Consider the following 13,766-nt stretch of genomic DNA (forward strand, 5'->3'; position numbering starts at 1 on the left):
AAATATTGTGAGCATTTCAAACAATGCCTAGTTATAAAGGGTTTCCAAAAGAAAGTTTGTTGAACAGAAATGGCCATTAGTGTACCACAGTGTGGACTATATATTTAATTTAATGAGGAATTCCTCAGATATTTTAAATGTTCTACATAATTCAGTGTTTGAGATGTGAACACATAAAAAGTGATTTGGTGTGAGATGGTGCTTTGTAGAAGCTCCATTTCTTTATAGTGGTGGCGGTAGGAACCAGGGATCACCATGTCTACAACACAATATTGCCATTTTATTTACTATCCAAAACCACCAGTGAACCTACACGTTTCTTTTGAGTTTTAATATGGAATCTTGATGCTGGTAAAATAGTGGAAGAAAAAGTTTTCTTTGGGGACTACTTTTGCCTCACAACATCCTGCATGTATCCCTCCACCCTGAGTGTATTGTTTTAAAAATACTTCTTAGGCCTTTCAAGCAGAATATCTGTAAACGTCACATGTAATAGTTTTATGTGATGTAGATATTAAACACCTCAGACGTCTGGTTCCAATGAACAATTCTGAAAAACTGAATAACATATTAAGCATTTGACTATACAGAAATTTTCAACTGCTTTTGGGTCGCTCTCTCACACTACACATCCACGCAATGATTGTGTCCCCAATGTATCACGTTTTTATGTTTCTTGGAAAAAATATATCCCTTCATATTTATGTACAAAAGATGTTTTTTCAAGGGTTCTTTAGTAAAGAACCATAAGTTAATGCTTAAATGGTTGTTTGCATGGTGAAATGGTTCATCAGATAGATGGAGAATGTGTTGTATATAGTTATTTAAAGAACCTTTTTGGAAATGGTTCTATATAGCACCAGAAAGAGTTCTGCTATTGTTTAGATGTCAAGCTTGTAATGATAGAAGATCCCTTTCTGGTGCTATATAGAATAATTTTCAAAAATGTAAAGAACCATTTCGCCATGCAAAGAACAATTTAAGAATTAAATGGTTTAATGTAGAACTTGGTTCTAAATGGAACCATTCCCTTTACTAAAGATCCCTTAAAGAACCATCTTAAGAGTGAAGGCCATTTTTGAACAAGTCCTGTCTTAAAGCAAAGGTCATCCCCACACCTCCACTGGATACCATTATTGGTCTTTCTGTGAGGATTACTTGTAATTTACTGTCAACTACAAAAAACAGTGTTTGCATTTCATTCTTACACATTAGGTCCCTCAGGTTACTTTTTTTCTTTCCTTAATTTTGTGACAGAAAGTGCCAACTTCCATTGCCAACCAGTTGGCTTCCTGTTTGAATTTTTCCGTTTCACCTTAAATGGTGCAGCGGTTACATTCTGGTGCTGGAGCGCTGCAGAACTGCTGCAACATTTAAGGTGGAACAGGAAAACTCGAACAAGAAGCTGGCACATAGGAAGCCAACTTCAGCTTCGTGTTTGGATGTTCATCTAATTTCGTGACACAATTTAACTGCGATAATATTCTCTTCTGCTGCTAGTTTTGCCTCAAGTAAACTGACCTTTACTTAGTTAACACGCTAGTTAGCTAAGTTAGCTCCATAATATTAAGCTCGAGGTTGACTGACATTAGCTTCGCTTTCATTAATTTGAATATTTGTTTTCACTTTTGTTGAAGGGGGTACAGAGCTAGCTACATAGTATGCAAGAGTTTTATTTTAAATAATCTTAAAGCCATAGCTAACCTGCAAGCTAATTAGCTTAACGATTGAGTTTTGGCTCGGCTAGGTTGCTAGGTCAGCTAGCAGTTCGTAATAGAATTGGATGTGTACGGGGCTTAGATTTATAAATGAAATGTAAACCATGTTTTCGTAAATACAATAAGTTGTATGGAAAATAGTAATACAGTTATAGCTGAAACTATAATTAGCCAGCTTCTGGGTTTGTAGCGTGGCGTCACGGTGGCCGAGAGGTTAAGGCGTTGGACTCGAAATCCAATGGGGTTTCCCCGCACAGGTTCGAATCCTGTTCGTGACGACTAAATATTTTCATTTTCATCTTTTATAACGACCAAAACTTTGCATGGTGAAATGGTTCTTAAGATTGCTGGAGAATTTGCTGTATTTGGTTTTATATTTGCCTTTTTTGAAAATGGTTCTTTATAGCACCAAAAAGGGTCCTATTGTTTTGAGGTCAAGCTTGTATCGATAGCAAAACCCTTTTATATGAAACCATTTTTTTAAAAGCTCTATATATAACCATACACAACACATACTTACTTCATCAATCTGAAGAACCATTTCACCATGCAAAGAACCATTTAAGCATGCAGATTTGGGTTCTTTACTAAAGAACCCTTGTAGAAGCATAATTTTTAAGCATGCAGGGCAGCCTTACCCTACTGAAAACAATCACAGAAACCATTAAAGGTTTCTACTGGTTCCTGGTGGTGTCCAGTAGTCACTAATCCCTGCTGAAAAATGACCATTAGAACCATTAGGATTAAAAAAATATTTTTGCTTCTTACTGGTAATTGGCTTAATAGTTCCCATTACAGATCACTGGTTTAGAACACCTTTAGATCCCACTGGGAAACCATCCAATGTATCTGCTATCAGTCTCAGGGCACCATTACAGTGTGTCCACCCATTTTTCAAAGATTCTGCTTAGTTAAGTCATAGATATGTAAAAAGTCATTCAGAGTGGTTTGGTGTGAAATGTTTTTTATATAGAATGTTGATGACGGGAAAATAGTGGAAAATCTGAAATAATAAGTTTTCTTTGGGCACTATTTTGTCTCACAACGTCCTGCATGTATCCCTCCACCATGACTGGATTTTAAGGTAGAAATCTTCTCAAAACTACTATAAAACAACATCTCAGACATCGAACAGCATACTCATAACCATTTAATGTAATAACTTTCTGTGAGGAAGTGAGCTTTCAGAGATGGATGTCTGGTTCCTAACACCACCTCTGCGAACAATTCTGACTTGGTACGTTCCTCTAGAACGGGGCCCTTCACACCAAATCACTCTGAATGAACTTTGTTTACATCTCAACAACTGAATTATTCAGAAATGTCGAACAACTGGTGAAATTCTCTTTTAATGAAGTCTTGTTTTAACTGAATTATCATATTTCAATTTATCAAAGTGTGGTGTGAAACACTGTCAGTAACTCAGAATATGACCGAAAGCGAATCAGCAGCGATCAGCGGTTAGGATTTCGTTAGGACGGGAAATATTTCTGATGTATGCAATCAAATCATATTACACAACGTACACACTGAGGAAATAAAGGGTGTGCGGGTATTTCCTTTCCATGTGGACACATTCCTCATTCTGACCAATCAGACAGCGACATCGCGGCACGCACCAACGCGTTTCTCATTTGTTCTTCTTGTTAAACAGATATTTCACGTCGACGTTTAACATTTGACCACTGTTGCACGTTGAATATTTAATGTTTGACATGTAAGCAAATGCGCTTCGTATGTGAGAAAATCTCGTGTTCAGAGCGACTAAGCTCACATGTACACCCCCCCCCCTTCTGTAGCGGAATAATGGAACAATCCAGCTTGTACATAAGCAATACCGAACACACGTTGGCGTTATTCTGAGTTTTTTTTTTTCTGTTAGGGAGTGAGGGTGCAACTGGCAGTAATGTCAACGTCTTTTTTTCCTAGGTTAAATATGATTATATGATTGCATAATGCCTCACAAATAGATACACAGGTTGAAAATAATAAACCTGAACAGTTTTTATGAAGGCTTGACGTTACCGATGCCAGACCTTTTGGGTTTTTTTTTTGTAAAACAAATAACGCTAGTTGGCTGCTTCTTTTGTGTTCGGGGGCGTTATACAGCTAGCAGTTAACGTCGTTTAGAGGATAATTTAAAAGCAGCTCATTTCCTTTTTTTGAGGGGACTGTTTGAAAGTGTAGCTCGTTAGCAGTCTTTTGTGGCTGCTTCACCTCATTGTGTGGATTCGGTAGAGAAGTAATCAGCTTTAGGTTAGCTCGCTATTTTCTTAAGAAAACGAGTAAGCAAACACTGATATGGGCTATATTCTTTTTTTTAAAGACATTTTTATCCGTGTTCAAATAGCGTCCTCTTTCTTCCTTCCTTAGCAAAAGGAAGCCAAGGGTCTAAACAGCACATTGACAAAAGTGTTCGGCTAGGCCAACGTTTAGTGTGAGGAGAAAAACAGATTGCCCCCTTTTCATATGACTTGACAGTTAACTTTGTAAAAACACAAGTCCTGTCGAATTAACTTAACGTTAAGCAGTTCCTAAAAGATACGTAGTGCTAACTTCAGGAAAGCAAAGGGCTAACCACACCGAGCTAGCCCCTTTAGCCACTTATATACGGGCTTTTAAGCTCGCCATAGGTATTCATTCGAGGTAGGGTTGATATTTTTGCTCATTTTTTGCTCTTTTTTGCTTTTTTTAAACCAGCTAACACGTTAGCTGTGCCGAATGCTGCTTGTAGCCTTAAGCTAGCCCTCCGCTAGCCGCTCCCCTCAGACTTAGAGATGTCGAGTGTTTCCAACGAAGCGGTGATCTTAATCAAAGACGTAAAGCCGGGATCGAAAAATCTCAATATCGTTTTTATAGTTTTGGAAATAGGTAAGTTTATGTAAACTACCCAGCGTTAATGTGCCTCTCATTCTCATGATTAACTGGCTAAAAAGCTACGAGTTTTCTATTCGCCAGCTTCTTGTTCGAATTTTCCCGTTCCACCTTAAATGGTGCAGCATTAACGTTCTGGTGCCGGCGATTACTGCTGTAACTGCTGTGCCATTTAAGGTGGAACGGGAAAATTGGAACGAGAAGTTGGCGAACGAGAGGCTTAAAGCACTTCTCCTTTTTCCTGCTTCTTAAAGACACAGTGTTGTGCCGTTTGGATGACGCTTGAGTACTTTGGGGAGTTATTTTTAGCTTTTCTGTACTCCTCGCTATTAAAATGCGAGTCAGCCACGGTGTGTGCTTTCGCTTTTCCAGGTCGGGTGACCAAGACAAAGGATGGTCATGAAGTGCGCTCCTGTAAAGTGGCCGATAAAAGCGGCAGCATCGCCATCTCTGTTTGGGATGAACTGGGCAGCCTCATCCAGCCAGGGGACATTATTCGCCTTACACGAGGGTAACGACGCAGCTTGTTTCCCCTTTCATTCTGCACTTTTCTTTTGTAGGCTTAAAGGGGCGTCCGTGTTTTGGTGTGAAATGGTTCATTGTAGAGACTCAGATGTTTTTAGTGGTGGTGACAGGAACCAGTGGTCGCCCGGACCACAACACAGATATATTTGATTTACTATCCTAAACCACCAGTGAATCTGCACGTGTCTGAATTTTTATATGGAATGTTGGTGGTAAAATAGTGGTAAAACTAGATGTTTTATTGGAGACTACTTTGTCTTAACACCCTGCAAGTATCCCTCCATAATGAATGGATTTTAAAAGTACATTGTAGCCCAGATGTTCCTCAAAACTATTATAGAACAGTGTCTCTCATTAGGCAGCATTCATAATTTCTTGTAATAACTTTCTGTAAGGAAGCTTTTTTCACCACCACCACTGTAAACAATTCCGACTCAGTAAATTTCTCTAGAACTAAGCATTTCACACCAAACCACTCTGAATAACTGTTTACATCTTAACAATTGACTTGGAAAAATGTATAGTAAAAATTATAATGGTGTGACATTGTTTGATGCCCTGTATTTTTAAAAAAATAAAGGTTACTAAAACAAATTAGTTTGGATTAACAAGGTTGTACAAAATAGTGTTAAATAAAATAACTGAGTTCAAAAAAGGATGGAGTAGTTAATGTTTTTTCGTTGGAGGGGCTCAATTAATGGCTTCATTAAACACGATCCTGAGTAACTGTTAAATCCGTGTGATGATCTGGACAAGCAGGTGATGAGAGGCGGGAAAATGTTGAATTTTTTTGAATTTCTTTTAAATGCTAAGCACGTTTTTCATGATGCATGTTGAGTTACCTTATTTTCCAACTAGTAACAGTGTAAATAAGAATTTCTCTAATATGCCTTGTCATTATGTATTTGGAGTACATTACTTTGTGTGTTGTACTGGAGTATGTAACTGAATACCATTGGTGTATTCAGTATTCAAGCATCACTATTTTTACTAAGTATTTTGCACAGCCCTGCCAAAAACAGACCAGACAATGGTCTAGGAACAAGTCATTTCCTTTCTGCTTTAATGTTCCTTTTAAGTACCGTGCAGTCACAATTATGGTATATCTACAAACTTGTTTAGTACCCAATAAATTCAGGTTTTAACTGTGTTGTAGTTATGCTTCCATTTGGAAGGGATGCCTTACCCTGTACACTGGACGAGGTGGAGACCTGCAGAAAATTGGAGAGTGAGTAGAACATTAAAATAGAACTACATGGTTCAAGTTTGGTGTGTAATAACGGTCATCATTTAATTCTCTTTTCAGGTTCTGTATGGTATACTCCGAGGTTCCTAATTTCAGTGAACCAAATCCAGAGTTGCTAGCCCAAGCCAACCAGCAGAATAAGACGGTAAGGTTACCTTATCCCCTTAGACAGCAGTGTAAACTGAATGGTTATGGACACGTACTTGGGTGGCCATTAAGGTCGACTGTGATAAAGTGGTTTGTTATAAAACTGGTCTGGTTTCTTGTCTCTGTTCTCATTAGGGTAAAGAACAGCAAGGAAATTCTCCACCCAATCAAAATCTTGGTACTCCTGTTCAAGCAGGTAAGCAGTCCTAACATATCCTTCAGGAACAGTTGGTAGCATGTAGAAAGGATCAAGATGGTCTTTTATTGCTCCATTGCAATGACAGAGTATCACTGCACTGTATGTGCAGGTCAGATTCTAGATAACTAGCTCTCCACAGCACTGCAGAGATTGTTTTCTGTTTTTATCCTATAATAATGAACCTTAGCTACATTGTTTAAGTTGTTAATTGAAGTAAATAAGCTCTGTAGTGCTATGGTCCTCTAGGACAACCCCTGAGGTAAACAGATTTGTTGTGCTAGACTCACCCAGAACACCTTTGATTCACAGGAAATGGTGCCCCTGCACCACCTAACTTCGGGGCTCCGGGAAGAACAAATGGACGCGTTCCTGGCAACGGTCCCCCTCCTCCAGTGACTGTAGGGGGACCTCCGGCCCCTCCTAAACCATCTGTCACCATCAGCAATGGCAGGGACCCCCGACGTGCTTCGAAGAGATGAGACACTGATTGCAAAACCACTGTCCCGCCCTCCCAACAGCCCCTCTGTGCACACAAAGCTTGAATATTTCTGCAATGTAACTGCCAATCAAGGGATGCAAAGTCTTAGTCAATCTGCTGGATGTAGACTTTGGCCTCTTATTTCACCTAGAACTGTATTAGCAAAAATGGCTAATGGTTTCTGAAGAACAGTTATGCCAATTTTTTATTATTTTTATAAATCACCCTTTTCTTTCCGTGTAGTGCAGGACTCCCTATATGCCCCTCTGCATCCCTTCCCGAATTGTGTTTGAAACTATACACCCTACTTGAACACTTGATGCACTTTCTTCAATTAATTTATAGTAAACACATTACTGTCATGTAATTCAGGAATGGTTGAAACTGCTGTTTGCAAATAGGCAGGCAGAAACTGGTGGCTGCCTTTTTTCTTCATGGGTTTTTGCCCTTTGGCCAAAAAAAGTACCAAAAGTGACTGTGTGAAAGCGGTGATAGTTTGACACATAGGTTTATTTAATTAGGAATAAAACTAGAAATTAACAAACTGTGTAACCCTGTGGTCTGTTTGTCCTGTCTCCCACCACACATGAACACAAAAAATGCTGGCCTATAACTCAGAGCCCAAATGGGTGTGTAACCACAAGATGATGAAATGGGAGTATGACTTGCCAGTTATGGCAGGCAGACACAAATGAAATACTCTGTTTACCGTTGCCTGTGGGCATTGGACCTTCTACTGAATAGTCCAATGAGTCAGCAGGCATCCTTTTTCATGAAATCTACAGGAAGCCTCCACCCACACAAACAAGACCGATACTGTAGAACATTGTCCCTAACAAGTCCCCAATACAGTATCACTAAGCACAGTAGGCCAGCAATTAAAACTAAATGCTAAATAACAGACACTGCTTTGCTTCCTTTTCTTCCCTTGAACATACTAAAAGTGCTGAATCATTACATTTGTGGTTCATAAGAACACTCCTTCACTACATACATGAAAGTTGAAATACCTGTCTGCCTAACTACTTGCTAAACCAAAAATTGGGTCAGGTGCCACATTTTGGCCTTTTGTGACATCTAACACCACTGCGTGTAATTTTCATGTACAGGCCACTGACTAAAATAAAAATAAAAAAACATTAGCATGATATCAAATATATTTGTAACAGGTACAGCAAATTCATTGGGCAAAAACACTGTACTTCCTAATGTATAATTGACATTGAAAGATCAGTGTGTTATGTTGATCAAAAATACTTCTTTACAATATATATAAAAAAAATTAACATTTTTCAAATTATATTTGAATATTTTATCAAATGTATTTGAAAATTGTTGCTTGTTATAAATGTCATTATCTATTAATGATAGAAATACCTTTTAAAAGGTATTTTTAAAAAAATGTTGAAATATATTTTTTATATTTATACTAAAATTTAGAAGATTAACATTCACATTGTGTTGCACATATTTCTTAATACTGTTGCAGGACACAGTTTTACACTGCATGTCTGTATAAAAAAAAAAAAAAACTATGATTTGTTGTAAAAGCATTGCAATTACATTCGCACGCTGTGCAACATCTTCCAGAACTCCCCAATATCCTGAGACAGCGCCATCTCAGCCAGTCCCTTGCACTCAAGTGGTGTGAAACCCACCAAGGCTGTACCTTTGGTAGCCACCCCATGTCGGCCAGCCAACTCCGTTACATGGGCAGTGATTAGTGAAGCTGGGGCATGATAGAAGTTCTGACCCCCAGTGTTGAACGCTGGCCATGGTTCCATGCCAGCAGCCAGATCAGATGGAGGGCCTTCCGGAACACTTTCTACATTGCAGGCGATTTCTATAGTACCCTCATGGGGCAGGGCCATGACCTGGACACCCTGAATACCCCCTGGACTGGACTCTCGGATGGCTGCAGCAACGCCCCGGCCTAGGACAAGGTCCTGGGTGTCGATGGTTACATTGCAGTTCATCACATAAGGGCTGGCACCAATACCTACAGAGAGAGAATCAAGGTTTTAGCGATAAACACGCGTTAGGTTTTACCTTCCTGAAGCTTTCACTTCTAACTCAAACCTAACATACTTCTTTCACCTAATCAAGGACTTCTGAAGGCAATACCTAGATGGATCAGGTGGTGTCGATTAGGGTTGGAGCTAAAGTCTGCAAGAAGGTAGATTTCCAGAGGCAGGTGGCCACTACTCTAATCCAGTGGTCACCAACCCTCTTGGAGATTTACCTTCCTGCAGGAAGGTACCCAAATGTAACACCTGATGAATCTAATCAAGATTTTCTGACTACAATATTCAGGTAGATCAGATGAGGTCTATTATAGATAGGGCCAAAGTCTGCAGGAAGGTAGATCTTTGGGAACAGGGTCGGTGCTCTAATCTATAATCAAGCCAATTCTCTTTAGAAAGGAAAGCAGATCTCTGGCAGGAGAATCAGAGAGCAGTGCAGTGGAGATCTTTACACATGTCTAACATGACTGAGCTAAAACAGGTCTTCTAAAGTATCTGAACATACACCTGTTAGTCCATATTGTCTTGTAGGTTGTGGTCCAATGTCTGGCTGAATGGCAGCTACGTTTGGAACCTTCCGGAACCATCCCATCTCCTTTCTCCTCTGAGCAAGACCGCGGCGCAATGGTGCATCAGCCCAGCCAAAGAAAAATGCACTGGTGCCTAGCACTCGTTCGGTGAGAGCAGCAGCTAGAGCTGAGCAGGAAAATGGCAAGACAAAGGCATAGACATTAGCTAAACCAGTGGTCACCAACCCTGCTCTTAGAGATCTACCTTCCCGCAGAGTTTAGCTCCAACTAACTGTCCCTCCAATCTCAAAATGTTGTGCACCGTTTTGCTGCATGTTACATCAACATGATCCAAATCAGTGTGCAGCAGGCTTTGAAGTACCTTTTCCCCTTTTTGATGGGTGTGTCAGAGGTGTTACCCAATCAGTAATGACATGTATATAAACCCTACCATATTAAAAAGGCAGTGCACACAATGGATTCTAATGAAGTCCTCTACAAATGCAGCTGCTGCAGCTTGGTGTACACAACCACTGAAGATGTTATGACAGATGTTTTTTGTAAATATTATATTTAAACCCATTTCATCAGGCTCTGAAAATACTTCAAAAAGGACACCAAGAAAACATTTTGTCAGGGCTGAACGCAGCCCAGATCTACCTGCATATGGTATGTTAGATTTGTGTTAGAGGTGAAATCTACAGGTACGTAGATCTCCAGGAGGAGGGAACCAATGAGACATTTTAATAGGCAAGATAAAGTCTTGGCACAGACACACTTGACATAATGCACCATGTCTTACCTTGGGCCTCCCTCCCACAATCCTTCAAATTCACCTCCTCTCCAAGAGGGTAGAGGGGTATGAGGTCCACAGCTCCCATGCAGGGATGAATGCCTTCATGCTCATTCATATCAATCAATGAGCATGCCTGCTCACATGCGGAGAGAACTGCCTCTTCTAATACAGTACAAACCACAAATATGGATGATTGTTGAAGGCATCTTAGCAAGTGAAAACATCCTAAATAGCCAATCTATCTAATATTTCTCATAATAACTGTTGCAAGAATAATACAATATTATTTAACTTATATCTAATTTTTTTCCTTTTAGTAATTTTATCTTATGAAAGTATCTTATTCCATTGACCATTTTCATCATGATCATTTTACTTGTTTTTTGGATTTTTTTCTTGAAATAAGCAAAATTATCTGCATCATTTCTCAAAAACAAGCAAAATTAGCTGCCAATAAAATAAGACATTCACTAAAAATACTCGAAACAAGTAAGAACAGAATGCAGAATGTTGTCCTTTTCTTTCATCAACAATATATTGCCAGTGAATGTTATTGTATCATCCCTTCAATTTCTGCACCACACTGCACAAAATGAAATCTTAGCAAGTGAAAACATCTTAAATGTAGCTAATATATCCAATATGTCTTATAATGAGATTGGAATATTATAAGATTATTCAACCTGTTTCTAGACATTTTTCATTTGTTTTAAGTCATTTCATGTAGTGAAAGTGTCTTATTTTAATGGCATCTAATTTTACTTGTTTCAAACAATGATGAAAATAATTTTGCTTATTTTAAGAAATATTGCTTAGAACAAGCAAAATTATCTGCCAATGGAATAAGACATTTGCATAAGATAAAATTATCTAAAATAATTTTTCAAAAGTCTAGAAATAAGTGAGATAATACTGCAAAATTCTACCACAATTTCGATGAGAAATAACAGTTATATCATCTACATTTAAGATGTTTTCACTTGTTTGGATTTAATTTTTAGGAGTTGTATAACATAAAATTCTGCCACAGAATTTGTCCAAGATTTTATTTGCAGCATGTCATGTGGAGTGACGTACAATAAAAGTGCAAGTTCACTGTAGGCTGTGCTCAAACAGCAGTCTTGTACGTATGCTTTAAGCATTTTCCTTCTCTAAAGTGATGTACTACTGAGTGAAATATTAACTCTAGTGAACTAACAGGAACTAACAAGGTCAGAAAGGTAATTTCAGGTTGAGAAAACACATTCAGACAACTTACTGATAAGCTCAATGCTGGCCACAATCGTGATGACAGATCGGTTATAGTCGTAGTCACTGAAGATATTGAGAACTGTCGTGCCTTTCCGTCTTCCTCCTGACAATGTTAAGATTAGAAATGTTGGAAAGGTTCGCAGTCTTTCTGTCATTGCTAAATAGTAGTACATTAACCTCACCATGATTATCAGTGATAGCTGCTCGGGCCACCTTCTCCACTAAACCTCTCCGCCGGGCCTCAGAGATGTTAAGGAGACAGGCAACCAGATGTCGACCAAGAGCGGAGGCCATTTCTACAACAAATGATAATGTGATTTACTTTCAAAGTTGTTTCATTAATACATTTAAATTGAACAAATTGTGACAAAGATAAAGGGGAATTCCACTGATTTTTCAAAATATTTGCATAATTCTGTTCTTGTGATGTAAACAGTGTTTTGGTGTGAAATGATTCATTGGAGAGGGGTCGCCAAGTTTATAGCACAAATATTGCCATTTCATTCACTATCCAAACCCACCAGTGAACCTACAAGTGTCTTCTGAGGTTTTATATGGAATGTTGATGATAATAGAGGAAAATCTGATTATATATATATATATATATATATATATATATATATATATATACAAAGGATGGCACTGCAGTGCTGAGAATGATCCTCCACCCAAATAATACCTGTTCTTTGGTGGTCTTGTGGGTGCCCTGACCATTGAAGAACAGAGTGAAAGGGGGCTAACAAATTATGCAGAGAAACAGATGGACCGTGTGTGAAAATGTGTTGCTTGTTGGGCCGGAAAGATTTGGGGACAATTAAAGCAACATTATGTAACAATTTTACCTTAAAACAGCTTCAAAATCAGGTACACCGACTTATAATAGGAAGAATGGCATCTCTGTCATTGCTGTTCTGGGTCCGGAACGCCTGCTACAGAGCTATGTATCTTTGGAGGAGCGGGCACTAAAGCTTTCACGAGAACTGTGTAACACTTTACAGCACCATGTCACAGCTGTTGTCTTCAGCTAGCTATAAGAAGTTAGCTTGGTATTCCCAGCATGGACATCATGGCAGAGGCTGCTTAGAGACCAAAGAAGACACTGTCTGAGGTAGCAAGAAAGAGAAAAAAAGTGAGTGACCGAGCAAGAGACCAGACAAGAGCAAATCTCGGACTGGCTTTTACTTGTTGGCAAGAGCTAGAAGAGATAAAAGCATGCAAGACGGCTAACGGGAAACCACCGAAAATCCTACAGCAGAGTGCACGTCGCTACGAAAGTTATTTATGAAAGACTATGATGTATGCTGTAACTTTTCCCATCCCTGTCTCAGTTTTGTAGTTTTTCCGGATGTGTTGTATTGTGCTAATCACACTTACTTTTGCTTGGAAAGTTATGGCACAGGTAAATCTGTCGATATTTTTTAACCATTTCAAGTCTTGTATTCTGACAGTGTTTTTGAGGAATATACACCGATCAGCCATAACATAAAAACAACTCCTTGTATTTAAGCTGTGTTCATTTTACTTATTTTACTTACTTATATAGGAGCACTTTGTAGATCTACAATTGCAGACTGTAGTGTTCGTCCCCTTTTATCCTGTTCTTCAAAGGTCAGGACCCCGAATAGGTCCACCACAGAACAGGTATAATTTGGGTGGTGGATCATTCTCAGCACTGCGGTGACACTTACGTGGTCGTAGTGGTGGTATTGTGTTAAAGCCACTTTTCCACTGCATGGTACGGTACGGCTCGACTCTACTCGCTTTTGGTACCAGCTACTTCTATGGAGTTAGTTTTGTGCCAAAAGCTTCAAATAAAATGATAAAATCCACAAAGTGGTTTCTCTGCATGTTACTTGCATTTGCACCTTACCAGTAAGACACCCTGCGGCCCGTGCATTCACACAGATACACGTCAGATTAACAACCTCTCGGCGTCAGAGTCTAAACTTTTTTGCAGATTTATAAATCACAGACGTCGCCGCTGCGCTTAAACATGCAC

General features: G+C 39.1%; 2 protein-coding genes and 1 non-coding gene across 8 annotated transcripts; 2 read left to right on the top strand and 1 right to left on the bottom strand.

Annotated features, from left to right (window-relative positions):
• The first annotated feature begins 1,914 nt into the window (after positions 1-1,914).
• trnas-cga lies at positions 1,915-1,996 on the top strand. Its single transcript has one exon. It is a non-coding gene; the product is annotated as a tRNA-Ser (tRNA).
• Positions 1,997-3,577: 1,581 nt separating this feature from the next.
• On the top strand, positions 3,578-7,731 carry nabp1a (nucleic acid binding protein 1a). Its single transcript, XM_036561908.1, has 6 exons — positions 3,578-4,589; positions 4,965-5,103; positions 6,274-6,345; positions 6,424-6,508; positions 6,646-6,706; positions 7,019-7,731. Exons 1-6 carry the CDS (start codon positions 4,496-4,498, stop codon positions 7,186-7,188), a joined length of 621 nt encoding a protein of 206 aa, XP_036417801.1. The 5' UTR covers positions 3,578-4,495; the 3' UTR covers positions 7,189-7,731.
• Positions 7,680-13,757, bottom strand: ftcdnl1 (formiminotransferase cyclodeaminase N-terminal like 1). Of its 6 annotated transcripts, none has more exons than XM_036561903.1 (7): positions 13,456-13,689; positions 12,289-12,350; positions 11,950-12,063; positions 11,775-11,870; positions 10,523-10,678; positions 9,719-9,907; positions 8,747-9,186 (listed from the first exon to the last, which is right to left on the bottom strand). In XM_036561903.1, exons 3-7 carry the CDS (start codon positions 12,059-12,061, stop codon positions 8,747-8,749), a joined length of 993 nt encoding a protein of 330 aa, XP_036417796.1. In that variant the 5' UTR covers positions 12,062-12,063; positions 12,289-12,350; positions 13,456-13,689. The 6 variants fall into 6 exon arrangements, with proteins under 6 accessions (XP_036417794.1, XP_036417800.1, XP_036417796.1 ...); XM_036561906.1 differs by lacking the exons at positions 12,289-12,350; positions 13,456-13,689 and adding exons at positions 12,610-12,870; positions 13,303-13,320; XM_036561901.1 differs by lacking the exon at positions 12,289-12,350 and having other exon boundaries at positions 7,680-9,186.
• Between the last annotated feature and the right edge of the window lie 9 nt (positions 13,758-13,766).

The sequence above is a fragment of the Colossoma macropomum genome, unplaced genomic scaffold (assembly GCF_904425465.1).
Source record: "Colossoma macropomum unplaced genomic scaffold, Colossoma_macropomum, whole genome shotgun sequence".
NCBI classification, from domain to species: Eukaryota; Metazoa; Chordata; class Actinopteri; order Characiformes; family Serrasalmidae; genus Colossoma; species Colossoma macropomum.